This window comes from Myotis davidii, unplaced genomic scaffold (assembly GCF_000327345.1).
Source record: "Myotis davidii unplaced genomic scaffold, ASM32734v1 scaffold592, whole genome shotgun sequence".
In the NCBI taxonomy this organism is placed as follows: Eukaryota; Metazoa; Chordata; class Mammalia; order Chiroptera; family Vespertilionidae; genus Myotis; species Myotis davidii.
In genome coordinates, this window is record NW_006284844.1 from 26,650 (window position 1) to 40,369 (window position 13,720).

The 13,720-nt window shown below is 48.5% G+C and overlaps 1 protein-coding gene across 2 annotated transcripts; it reads left to right on the forward strand.

The window, feature by feature from the left end:
• Nucleotides 1-1,372: 1,372 nt before the first annotated feature.
• On the forward strand, nucleotides 1,373-11,689 carry PSMB1 (proteasome subunit beta 1). Of its 2 annotated transcripts, XM_006755155.2 has the most exons (6): nucleotides 1,374-1,546; nucleotides 3,654-3,761; nucleotides 5,785-5,866; nucleotides 8,098-8,227; nucleotides 10,379-10,485; nucleotides 11,300-11,689. In XM_006755155.2, the coding sequence occupies exons 1-6, from the start codon at nucleotides 1,437-1,439 to the stop codon at nucleotides 11,483-11,485; spliced, it is 723 nt and encodes a 240-aa protein (XP_006755218.1). In that variant the 5' UTR covers nucleotides 1,374-1,436; the 3' UTR covers nucleotides 11,486-11,689. The 2 variants fall into 2 exon arrangements, with proteins under 2 accessions (XP_015413869.1, XP_006755218.1); XM_015558383.1 differs by lacking the exon at nucleotides 3,654-3,761 and having other exon boundaries at nucleotides 1,373-1,546.
• The last annotated feature ends 2,031 nt before the right edge of the window (nucleotides 11,690-13,720 follow it).

Consider the following 13,720-nt stretch of genomic DNA (forward strand, 5'->3'; position numbering starts at 1 on the left):
TCCCGGCGCAGGTTTATAACGTCACTTCCGCCAGTCCAGCTCGGCTTCACCGCGAGGCCACGCCCCGTTGGCGGCCCTGAGAGGTGTGGGCGCTGCGTCACTTCCTGCGCCTCCCGAGATAAACGGTTTGAAAGGCTTGAGGGGCGGAGCTATTCGGGAGTTCCGGGGCGGGGCCAGCTGGCCCGTGTCTTCTCATTGGTCGTTGCTGGAAGCTGACAAGAGGTGGATTTCCAAAGCAACTGTCTGCGTGACCTTTGGCCCGTTGCATGCCTCTCCGCCTGTTTCTCCATTTTTAAAAGCACTTTTAAGAAATTGTAAAATATGCCGAAACCGGTTTGGCTCAGTGGATAGAGCGTCGGCCTGCGGACTGAAAGGTCCCAGGTTCGATTCCGGTCAAGGGCATGTAGCTGGGTTGCGGGCACATCCCCGGTAGGAGATGTGCAGGAGGCAGCTGGTCGATGTTTCTAACTCTCTATCTCTTTCCTTTCCTCTCTGTGAAAAATCAATAAAATATATTTTAAATAAAGAAATTGTAAAATATATTCATGTAAGGAAATGAAAACACACGTCCAGATGAACAGGATGTTATAAATCAGGAAGCCGGGTACTGCCGGCCTTTCCTGCTCTGTGCTGTTATGTAGCGTGTCCCGATAGAAGACCCTTCCCTAGCGGACATCGGTTAACCGTCGTTGCTGTGACATTTGCCTGCGTTTGTGGACATTTGCTCACTTCCAGTTTGGGGCTATTGGGAACAATGCTATGTGAACATTCTTGCACATGCCTTCTGGCGGAGTGCACACCGGGGAGCTTAACTGCTGGGGCCTCAGATGTGCTTCTCTCCAATGATGCCAGGTGATGCCAGTCGCTTTCCAAATACGGCCGCACCAACTTGCACTCCGGTAGACGATTGGACTTTGCGATGCGCGATAGTGTTGACAATTATTTTTGTATGGTCAGACTTTAAAATTCCTGTATATCAAGCCGAAACCGGTTTGGCTCAGTGGATAGAGCGTCGGCCTGCGGACTGAAAGGTCCCAGGTTCGATTCCCGTGAAGGGCATGTACCTGGGTTGCGGGCACATCCCCAGTGGGAGATGTGCTGGAGGCAGCTGATCGATGTTTCTCTCTCATGGATGTTTCTAACTCTCTATCCCTCTCCCTTCCTCTCTGTAAAATATCAATAAAATATATTTTTAAAAAAATTCCTGTATATCAAGAGGGAATTCGGATGTTTTCTTAAAAAAGAAAACCCTAACACCTCTGTCAGCTTTCTTGAAGTGGGGGGCCGGCGGCCACGCGGACCTCTGGGAGCCGGGCATCTGAGCGCGCCCGGGCGACCGGAGGGAGCGCCGCGGGGCAGCCGGAAGTGGCGCGACTTCCGACTTCCGGCTGGGTGGCCATCTCGCGGTGAGACAGCAGGAGCGCTCGGTGCCGGCGATGATGTCCTCCGTAGCCGTGTCTTGGGGTCCCGGCCGAGAGCTGGCGATGGAGCCGCGCGGCGCCGGCCCCGTGCAGCTGCGCTTCTCGCCCTACGCGTTCAACGGAGGGTGAGGCCTCGCAGTCGCTCTCCCTCCCTGTCCCTGCTCACGCCCTCGGGTGTGCGGCGGGCCTCCGTCTCTGGGTGGCTTGTCCTCTCGGCCCATCGCTTGGGGGTCGGTGCGGACGGCCGGTGGGCAGTGAGGCCACAGGTGGGCATGGAAGCCCGGCCTCCGCTGCGGGGGAGCTTCCTGGAGGGACCCGGCGGCAGCGACGGGCAGGTGTAGCGTCTGAGGTGGATCAGTCCGCGTTGGTAGATGCATAGTTGTGTCTGTAGCTAAGAGGGTTGATCAAACAATTTAATCGTCTTCTGTTATCTTAGGTAGAAAGTAGGATTAGTTGGCCGGGCTTCGTTTCATAGTTACGTGCTTGTTTTTTAAGATTTAGCCTAAGTTCGGGGGAGAATACTCAGAAGAGGGTCTTTAAAAATGTTATCTTGCATGTTACATTTAAGTTGTCCTTTTTAAAATAAGAATACCAGCTTTACGTTACGTGGTGCTATTCCTTGAACGAGGGTTGTAGGGAGATGCCCCATTAAGGACTCTTGGCAGCTGTAAATTGACGCAGTGGTTGCAGTTTACCGACTGAACTACCTGCAGCAAACACACCGATGGGAAGACGCCCAGGCTGTTTGAACAGGTCTTGTGGATTTGAAGTTCCCATGCATGTTTTGCGGATGTGTTGGAAGGAGAGCGGAAGTTTTGATTTTAGCCTTGTGCCTGCCACTAAAGGGCAATGCGGCCTCTCCACTTTTTAAACACAGCTTCTTAGAGTTTGGAGGAGAATCAAGCATTTTGTAAATTGCTAGCCGTTACATTTTTTTTCATCCTCATGCCGCCCTGAGTGTTAGATGGTATTAGCCCCGTTTTTACAATGAACCTGGGGCTCCAGCCACAACGCTGGTGTGAGGCTGAGCGAGGACTTGAATCCATATCTCTGTGTCCACTGAGTGTATGCTTTACTCTTTCACTTCTAACACTTTTGGTGACAACTGATGGAGTAGTTAGGTCATCAGGTGGCTATTAGACCCATTTCATAAGGCAGTTGTGAATTCTTTGTATGACTGTGCAGGTGTTGAATATTCAGTATCCGTTACTCTCTTTTTAGCCCATTGTAATCCAATTTAAGCCCTATGAATTTCTGATTATTGAGTTACCTTTCTCAGTGTTATTTTTTTAAATATATTGTATTGGTTTTTTAGAGAGGAAGGGAGAGGATAGAGAGTTAGAAATATCGATGAGAGAGAAACATCGATCAGCTGCTGCCTGCACACTCCCCACTGGGGATGTGTCCTCAAACAAGGTACATGCCCTTGACCGGAATCGAAGCTGGGACCCTTGAGTCAGTAAGCCAGCGCTCTATCCACTGAGCCAAACCGGTCAGGGCTCTCAATGTTATTTTTAAAAAAAAAAAAATTTAATTGATTTCAGAGAGGAAGGGAGGGTGAGAGAGGGTTAGAAACATCAGTGATGAGAGAATCATTGACTGGCTGCCTCCTGCACACCCTACACTGGGGTTTGAGCCACAACCCGGGCATGTGCCCTGACCAGGACTCAAACCGTGACCTCCTGGTTCATAAGTTGATGTTCAACCACCAAGCCACACCAGGAGGGCAGGTATTTAATTTTTAATAATGATGATAATTCTGTAGCTCTTCTTTTACCTCCCACTACGGACCCTTTGCTGTGATGTAGGCTGTGTTTTAGGGAACTCTTGGTATTTTTCCAGATTACTTGTAGCCTTTCCTGATCTCACCTCTTCTATCTGAATCCTGCTCTTGCTAGCATCCAGTGGTTTTCTCCCAGTGCAGGCACACCTCGTGTTGTGTTTCATGTGCTCACAGATGATGCGTTCTTTACAAGTGGTTAGCATTTTTTAGCAATAACATTTTTAAATTAAGGTATGTTCATTTTTAAAATACATAATGGTATTGCACACTGATTTCAATGTAGTATAAACATAACTTTTCTATGCTCAGAGAACCCAAAATCTTACTTGCTCTGTTGTGATACTCGCTTTATTGCAGTGGTCAGAACTGGACCCGCGCCCTTCTGTTGAGTCAGGCTTGTTTACCATCCAGGAGGACTCATTAAATTTTTTTCCCTTCTTTTCCCTCAGTACTGTATTGGCTATTGCTGGAGAAGATTTTTCAATTGTTGCTTCTGATACTCGACTGAGTGAAGGGTTTTCAATCCACACCCGGGACAGTCCCAAATGTTACAAATTGTAAGTAAATTTCTAATTCCAAATTTACCAGCACCTTGTGGTAACAATGCTACAGAGATTTAACTTCTAAACAGTGTGTTGCTTGAGTTCTTAGACTGCCTGTGTTAGGAAACAATTTTATAAATTAGTATTTCCTGATAATTTACTCTCCTCTCCGGTTTATAGTGCACCCATGCTACCTTGCTTCTTCTAAGATGTAATTTTTATAATTTGAAAGTAGTGAATGATATAAATATAACTTTATTGATAGCATCTTTGTATAGTCTTCTCTTTTTTATAATGTTCGACTTTATCTTATTATTACTATTAGTTGAGAGAGAGAGGGAAAAAAAATCAGTGTAAGAGAAATATCTATCGACTGACCCCCCTACCCCACCTCTGTGCTCCCTGACTGGGGATCAAACCCCAACCTGGTATGTGCCTTGACTGGGAATTGAACCTGCTGCCTTCTGGTGTACGGAATGATGCTCAAACTTACTGAGCCACACTGGCCATTCTATTGTAGTGTGTATGCTGCTAAAGTGAAGACACATTCTTTTTTATGACATACTTCAGTTCTAGGAGTAGATAGAACACTGACAATTTCCTATGTCCCTGTCATCCATTGTCAGCCCTAGACCATGTGTACAGCTGAAGCTGCCTGCATACCCTGATCCCACGCCCTCTGGGGCTGACCTAGAGCTGAGCCCGCCTCTTCCCCACCTGCTTGAGACTCTACAGTTACACTTTATTCTTTGCAGTCCACTGATGTATTTGGATATTTGGGAAAAGCATCTTGAAGCTCCCAAAATGTTGTCCTGACTGTTGGTATTGTCAGCCCATCTTGGTGTTAGATTGAAGGTCTTTACCTCCGCAGAGAGGCTGGTTGTAGGGAGAGATCAGGAAATGCTGGTAGCTGGTGATGCCCCAGAGGGTCGGGGGTCCACAGTTGGACAAGAATGATTTGTATGCTCGTCCATAAAGTCTGAAAGGAAGAAATCATGGCCTCTGCTAAATAGTCCTTGACGAGGTGGGTTTAGCTTTCTTTATCGATCAGTACCCAGATTTATGGGTTTATTTTTGAGACATATAGTTGAACTTGTATGGATGTCCCAAAATTTAATCAGTTTCCTTCTGGTGGGCATTTGGGATGTTTTTTGTTTGTTTTGTTTTGGAGAGTCACTAAAATAATATGTATACTCACACAAGTGACCTGAACATATCTTTGCAAGCTTGCTGACATGATGAATGTCCGGCAGTGAGATTATTGCGTGAAAGTGATGTGCGCTTAACCCTTTGCTAGATCCAGCCAGTGGCCCTTCTGAGGGTGAGATCGATGTGTCCTCCTTCCCAGCATCTGAGAGGACCGTTTTCCACAGGCTGCCAGCACGAGGCATTACAGCCAGTGCGATCGGTGGAAATCGTCTCTTGTTTAGATTTGGATTTCTGAGCGACCCAGAGGCTGTTTTCATATGTTTATGATGACTTGTGTCTACTTTTATGTGACTTTCATAACATTTTACCCAACTTAGTTTCAGATGTACAACATGATTCTAATTTGTATATAATGTAAAATGATCATAATCAGTCTAGGTAAAACCTGTCCACACACATAGTTGCACAGATTTATTTATTGTAATGAGAACTCACCTTAGCAGCTTCAGATGTGCAAGACAGTATTAGTGACTACCGTCACCATGCTGCACGTTACACCCCCATGATCTCCTGTGGTGTTAACGTTTTTCATAATTGTAGACTAAGGAAGTTAAAACTGGACTTTGGTCATATGTATTACAAATACGTTTTCTTAGTTTTTTATGTTAAACTTGGTCTTTTTCTCTTTAATTGATGTGGTGGAAGGAATTAGATACCTGATTACAGACCTTCCCCCTCCCCATTTCCATTCTCCATTGAGTGGCGATGGCAGTTGTCCCATTACCACCCAGTGAGCAACGGGAATAGGAGCTCTAGGGTTAACATTGCCCAGCAGGTGTTTTGCTTTACTGTTTAACCAACTCAATGTCCTGAAATGTGCTTTTTATAGAACAGACAAAACAGTCATTGGATGCAGCGGTTTCCATGGAGACTGTCTAACCCTGACGAAGATTATTGAAGCAAGACTAAAGGTAGATGCGTTTTACATGTCTGACGGTTGGAAGCTGGTAACTCATTAGACTCTTTTACGGACACAGCATATAGCTGCTGCTCAGAATAGCTGGAGAAGCGCTAGGTTAGTACGAGAAACTGGCCTGTCGATGCAGCGTCATTAACATGTAGAATGTGAAACCACAACAGATCCACCTGTCAGATCCCTGCAGCAGAGAGGATTTCTGCCCTTTTTTGAGGCAGCAGGAACGGAGTTCTTCTGCAGATTCTCTTCCCTGAAAACCAAACGGATCGATTTCTGTGGAGAAGACAAGCTTTTTGATGGGAGCTTGGTCTGGAATCCTGTCAGCTGACATGCTTCCCCTACCCCCCGCCCCTTCCAGACAGGACTTGTGGGCAGGAGTAGGAAGGGGAAAGCCATTACTACCTACCACCTTCACAGGCTTTAGTTGACAGGAGGCTGGTGGGGTAGGAGAGAGGAGGGGCAGTATTAGGAAGAAGTGAGAGAAGGAGTGGGACCAGCCGTTCGTAAAGGGCTGACATGTCACTGCCTGAGGCCTGAAGTGAGATCAACTCTGATGAAGCAAGGGCGAGTCTGGACTCGGATTAGGGTCTGTGTACAGTAAGCGTTTGCTTCTAGTCATTTCTAGACGAGGGCAGGAGTGTTTGGACTGTGTTCAGTGGGTTTTACTGTGCTCCGGTGGCTAGAACTCCCAGTCACCATTGTCAGCATCCAGAAATGTAGGTGTTTCTCACCATGTAGCCTGGCGAGGTTTTGTCAGAGCTGTTGGTGGCATTTGCAGTGTCAGTCCCCTTGCCCTTGGTTCCTGATTTAACTTTGTTGGCTATGGTCATGGTTTTTAAGTGGTTGGTAGGTCCATCTGGTACATGAAGAAATGAGCAGTAGTGATCACATTGTGCCTGCCTGTTTGTAACACCTGAGATGGTTCCCACTGCGAGTTGTGTGGTCACTGGACTACACAGTGGCTTACTTACCTGGCACTTTTTGCACGTGTAGGAACCATTCATTCAGTATTCATAGGTTGTTGGTACTTATTTAAAAATTCTACTTACATTGCGAGCTTCAACAACTTACATTTATTGACCTGTGTGTGGTTTCTAATATTTTGTAAATGGGACTTAGAGGACAAAAATAAACATGACAGGGAGAGTTGTTTTGTTAAATAAAACAAGAACCAGTGAGGTCAACGTAGTGCACAATACTTCCTGAAGTGTTTATTCGATACATTATTACATAGATGGTGAGGTGAATAAATGGGATTTGGTTTTGAAATAAAAGGAAATTAAAATTTTTTACTACTCATTTTGGAAAAAAATCTTCTGGACACCGACACATGCACCACTCGTAGCTTCTTTCTAATGTGTTTTCAGTACTTTGTCACTGACAATTCCACAGTATTTCCTAGGTTTCTCTTTAGAGGTGGTTGCCAGGTGGCTGACAATTTGGAGAACTTGATGTTACGTTTACTACTTTGGTAGGATTCCTCAGTCTGTTAGATAAGTTGGGGTTCCCACGGGTGAAGTCAGTGTGGGCTGAGACTCCCTGAATGTGAATGCCACCTGGATTTGGAGGCTCCTGTCCTCATTGCAGGGGCTTCAAGAGCAAGACCACACCCTGTCCTAGTGTCTGCGGTGCCAGGTTAGCGCGGCCTCATCTCTGTTCTCAAGCGAGGCTGCTGTGCAGAGAGGGGCCTCGGCCTGCGTCTGATCAGGGCTCAGCAGACTGCAAAGGCCCAGATAGGAAGTGTCTCAGCTTTGTGGGTCATTGGGTCTTGGTGGCAACAATCAGCTCTTGTTGAAACGCAGAAGCAGTTGTAGGCGGCCTGTGATGATGGGAAATACTGTTCACAGACACAGGTGGGGCTGGATTTGGCCCACAGCTACAGTTTGCTGACTGGTCTATGCAGAGTGAAGAGCTGGGTTGGTGTGAGTTTGCTCTGGAGTTTGTATCTTTGTCTTGGAATAAGGATGACATGGGAAATAGTCTGTAAACCAGACACTGGGGGGCAAACTTAGTGTTCTTTCCTCTAAAAATTCTTACTCCTCCCAAAGTGATAGGGTATAGTGCGTTATTTTACCTTAGTGATACTGAGTTTTTTGATCATGAGAGAAACAGGTATCTTTTCTTTCACCAAGATATGCACTTATTCTTTTCACTCTACTGTTCATTGTTGTAGCCTGTAATAAATATATTCTGCCTCTGCATTCCTGTTTTTGTTAAAAATCGCAGATGTACAAGCATTCCAATAACAAGGCCATGACCACGGGGGCAATTGCAGCAATGCTGTCCACAATCCTCTACTCGCGGCGCTTCTTTCCATACTACGTTTACAACATCATCGGGGGACTCGACGAAGAAGGTAAGGTCTTTCTTGTGGAAAAGGAGGGGCTGGCTTGTCTTAGATGTCGGGGTTTCATCTAGACTTGAAAAGAACCACAAGGGCCATCTTGCCCGACAATTTCATTTTCTGATAGAGCAACAGAGACTGAAGCTGAAAGGAAATAAATGGTTGTCCAGGGACACAGAGCAGGTGGCGGTGGGCGCTGGAGTGTCGACAGGCGTTGCTTTACTATTTCCTCAAGGTCTCAGTGAGTTCAGAAGTAGGTACTCAGCATTTTAGTCTCAAAAAGAAAATCTGATCTGGAGGACAAATTTATTTGACATCAAAAAGTTTTTAAAAAGTGGTGTCTTGAAAGGAATGCATGCGTTTTCACCCGTGTTTCTGTAACATTTTTAAAAGGCTCTGGTTTCTGGCAGAGCCGGGACGTTTCTGTCCTGCTGTGTCGCTCAGCTCAAGCACCGAGGCTTCACACAGGTCTGAGCTGTGCTGACTTTCAGTGGCTTCCAAACACCACATAGACTCTCAGGACCGTCTGTGCCACCGTTCAGAGTGGCTGTGAAAGTTACAGAAGCGTCCGTGAGGACCTGGTCCGTGAAATGGGTCTGCTTCTGAGAGGGAAGGTGGGTGGGGAGGAGTCAGGGCTTCTGGGTTCCGTCCCTCCAGGGTCTATGTCTCTTTTCTGCCCACAGGCTTCCCTGCTGCCCTCTCTCACCTGCTGCCCCCACCCAGGGGCTCTGGGAGCTCTCTGCTCTTCCACCCTCATGGTTCCCATGAGACAGACTAGGCTGACAAGTGTCCTTTGAGGCTTTCAGCCTCACTTGAAAACTAAGAGAAAGTGTAAGGGCTAGAAATGATCATCATAAATTAATTACTCTTTACCTGGGCAATTACATTCTAGCCACCGATCAGCTGCCTAACCTAGCACAGCTCTTCTGGTGCCTTTTTGACTTAAATTATATCTGATTTGAATGTCAGATCAATAAATTCATGTTTTAGCAGCATTAGTGACTACCGTTGAATTTCAGCAGGGCAGGCAAGGTCCTTGAGCTCCCCTGAGAGTCAGAGATGACCTGGGAGCTCACGGTACTCACTGGCAGGCTGGGGTTTGGGTCTCTTTGACAGCAGGCCCTGCCTGGCCTGTGATTGTCACGTGACAGCACTCCTTGTTCAGGCGGATTTGATTCTCGGACATTTCCAACTGTCCTTTCTAATCTTGTCTTTGATTTTCCTTAGAGTAACGCTATTTCTTAAAGAAGTTTATCCCGCGACAGTCTTCAGCTCTGACCAAGGCATCTCTTTTCTTGGTTTTCCTCCCAGCAGATTCTGAAAAAGAAACCAGCAGGCCTTCCTGAGGCTTGGCTGTTGGCCTGTTTCATTCCAGGTTCTGACCCTCACCCCGGGTCTGTCCTCACTGTGTCTCCTTCTCCACCTTCTCCACCAGCTTTCCTTTGTTTGTTTTTCCGTTTCCTTATTATTATTACTACTTTTTTAAGAATCCTGCTCTTGTTAGATTTTGTTGTACTTTGAAGTTTCCTTGAGTTGTTGCATTCTATCAGATTGGTTTTCATTTTGTTTGCTTTTGCCTCTGTCTTCTACATTGGAGGCTTCCTTCAAATTTCTGTTCCAGTTTTTGGCTTCCATTCCTCTTGATGATGCTGCACCCAGGTGTGATGGTCAGGTCTGATCGCCACGCCCAAACCCCACCCTTTCTATAGGCTGTCCATCACTGTGGACGTGTCCCCTTCTGATGGAGTTGAGGCTGCTAAAAAGGTTTTTGCTCTTAGGAGCTACAGAAATGGCCTTGTCCACACTGCCGTGTTTCACAGGCCAGCTTCAGAGAGATTGCAGTTTTGGTTCCATACCAACTAGGGATGTTCAGGAGGAATTTGGTGCAGAACTTAGAGCGGGACCTGTGACCATTAACCAGCATGCCTGTGAGGCCACATGCACGCAGGGGGTCAAGGATGGGTGGGGGGTGACAGGAGTGGCAGGAGGGCTCTGGAGGGTGGGAGGCAGGCTGCTGGTGTCCCTTGTGCAGCAGGGCTTGTGCTCCTCGCTGAGAGTTGCTGACACTTTAGCTCAGTCAGTTGTCCATTCAGCTTCACGCCGTTGCCGTGATTTGAGATCGGGGTCAGGATGCAGCCTCATGGAGATTTTTCCTTCTTGAAGGGAAGGGAGCCGTGTACAGCTTTGACCCAGTGGGCTCCTACCAGAGAGACTCCTTCAAGGCGGGAGGTTCAGCAAGTGCCATGCTGCAGCCCCTGCTGGACAACCAGGTAACGACACTGCCCCAGTCCTCCTCCGCTCCAGGGAGGGTGGGGAAATCAAGGCTCTCTCATACATCTTTGTGTACTATGGCTGATTTGCCCGCCCAGACCTCCTGGTCTCTGCTGGCCCTCAGCCACTGCTCACTTAGCCCACGGCTGCCTGCTTCCTGCATCCCTGTGACTTCTTGGTCTCTGGTGCTGACCACAGTTGGTCCATCTTTTCAGTTCTCCTTGCCATCCTCACCCGAGTTTCCTGAACTCACCTTTCTCCCCGATACCATCTCTGTGTCTTATTAACACGCCCCTTTTCCATTTCTGCTGACTGAACTCAGACCGGCATGGCATCTTGCCTGAATTGGTATATCTCCTCACATATATCCTTCATTCTGGCTCCCTTCCCCAGGACATCCTCCTCACTTTTCTGCAGTTTGTCACATGCAGTCACTTCTCTGCTCATTGCTTACAACCTCCACTCCCGCAGCCCCTGGGAGCACTGCCTGTCCTGTCTCCTCGACCTTGGATGTGCCGCAGCCTCGCTCCTTCACGCCCAACTTGAGTGTCCTTTGTTCTAGCGGGTCTGGTCGTGGCCACTGGGCTCTCCTGGCTCCTCAGCTGCAGCACAGCCTGTAACGCTCTGCCCCTTGCCCACCTCCAGGGCAGGAGCTTCCTGGGAGCCAGGGCTTTGTCTCCATGCATCTGTGTGGGAAGACACTGATCTGCGAGGTGTTTGCTATGAACTCTCAGACACGTGAAGGCGGAGGGACAGGGGCTTGGTCCTCTGTACGGTCACGTGATGCCTCACCCAAGTTCCCTATCCCATCAGGTTGGTTTTAAGAACATGCAGAATGTGGAGCATGTCCCGCTGTCTTTGGACAGAGCCATGCGGCTTGTGAAAGACGTCTTCATTTCTGCTGCCGAGAGGGATGTGTACACCGGGGACGCCCTGCGGATCTGCATCGTGACCAAGGAGGGCATCCGGGAGGAGACGGTGCCCCTGCGGAAGGATTAACCTCTGTGCCGCGCGCTGCTTTGTTTATTAAAATAAACCCTGATGCTCGTCCTGTTGGAACTTGGCTTCTCTCAGCAGCACAGGTCTGGGGGCTGCATGCCCTTTCCTTTCATTTTCCTCATTCCTCCACACTTGTCTGTCCTCCAGAGCTATTTCTTATTTTAAGGATGAAAAAATAAACAGCTCGTGTCAGTTTTCCTTACATTTATGAGCAAGAAGTTTATCTGGAAAAGCTGACTTTTGTCTGTGGAGGTGGTCCACCCGTCTCACGCAGAAGGCATCTTCTCCACGGTTTCCCTTTACTCCCTCTGGCTCTTACTAAGACATCGGGGGATGTAAGTGAACACCTTGGACTCACTCCCGGGGTTGGAGACCCGCAGCCTGGAGGGGCTGTTTTGGAGATGCATCTTCTAATCACCACATAGAGGGACATCTTGGAAACGAATGGGCCTTTACAGGGTCCTTAGCCAAACAGCTTAGGAATGTTAAAATCAGGCCTAAGTTTTGATGGTGCTAGGTAGTTTTTGCTCTAGAATTACGTACATTTTAGCTCCATTGCATATAATCTTGGACTAGTTTTCTTGGTGTTGAGCAAGTCCAATTATACAACATAACCTAGGGGGTATGATTTTCTTTGTAGCCTAAGGGAGAATTTACTGTTGACCTCGTTAAGAGTTAATTAAAATTATTAAAGCCCCTAGTTTGGTCTACAAATAGGGTCACAGGTGAAAACCAGCCTCCACGTCAAGTTCAGCCTTATTGGACTAGTTCTCTGGGGAAGCAGCTGGTCGGACAGGCCGACTTAGGGTGAAGAATTGACTTGCGCTGATCTGCCGTCTGCGAGCCAGGGCCAGAGCCAGGAGCAGGTTCCTGCTGCAGTGTGCAGGGCGAAGCTGGGTGGGAGGACCCTCAGCGCTCCCTACTCAGGCTCCTCCCGGCCTCAGCGTTGCAGGAGGGCAACCGCCTCACTCAGCTCCTGACTTAAAATGCTGTAGAAATCCTCACAGACACTCCAATAATATTTAGCCAAATATCCGGGCACCCTGTGATCCAGTCGAGTTGACACAACCACTGCAATTATATAAACGGGCTATTTTATTTTTTTATTTCAAAGGACTTTTTGTTGAGTTTGGGATTCAGTGTTTCACTATTTGAAATTTGAATGTGTGTGTCTAGAATTCTCTCTGAGGTCCTCACCTCTGAAGGGTCCTAGTACGTAACCATCTTTTTCACAGCTTCAGGCACAAGTTGTTCAGCCCCGTCTCCTTCAGAGCTTGGACGTGGTCTCCTTTGAAGGCCTGTGTGTGGAGGAGGCAGGAGTCACCTCCAGCCTCCATGTGCTGGTGCGTGGGCCTCTCTGGGCCAGCTCTGACTCCAGTTACTGGGCGGCTTTTCCAGATGGTTCCACCGTAATTGCTCACCTGAAAAGGCACCCTTTTAGTACTTGGACAGATTTGAGGGACAACTTCCTTTGACAGCTTTCGGTCCTGGTTACGCTGAGACCCTTAGGTCAGTGATGCTCCTGCCGGCACACAGCTCACTGGATTCACACACTGAGCTGGAATGCTGTGTAATTGTTCTTAGCAGAAATACTCTGGGTCCGCTGGACGGGCTGCCTGCCCCCCCTTTCCCCCCCACCCCCCAGCTGTGACCTGCAGCTGCCACTGGGCCTCCGTGTTTCCCGCTCTGACTTGCAGGCAGGGAATTGGCCTGTGAGACTGACTGCGAGCCTGCCTGGGAGGCTGGGGCCGTCTAGTAGGAGGTGGTCTTCATCCCCACAGTGTCCCAGCTGATTGGTGCCTGCCTTTTGCACCTTGCGTCCAGGGGAGTGACTGACCCCTGGTGGAAGGTGGGTCCCCTGTATTCCGCAGAGCACTCGTCCTAAACTGATTCTGGGCCACCCCAGGTGCACCTCCCTACCCGAGGCTGAGACCTGAACACACACATGGTAAACCATCCAATGCCTGGATGGTGGGCACACACTTGGAAACTCCCAGCTCCTCTGCAGACAAGTCCCCCGGAAACAGCCCTGGGAGCGGGTGAGGGGTGGGTCATAGGGCTCTTGGCACAGGTAAGGGGCTGGTTAGGTGGCTTGTGTGGGGCAGGAGCCTGGCGTCCACACATTGCCTGTTGCTGGGGCCACACCAGCCTCAGATCCTCCCACTGCGGGGGAGAGGGGGGTGTGCACTCAAGAGACCCTGCCTCTGGGGAGGAGCTATAGGGCCTGCGGAGCCA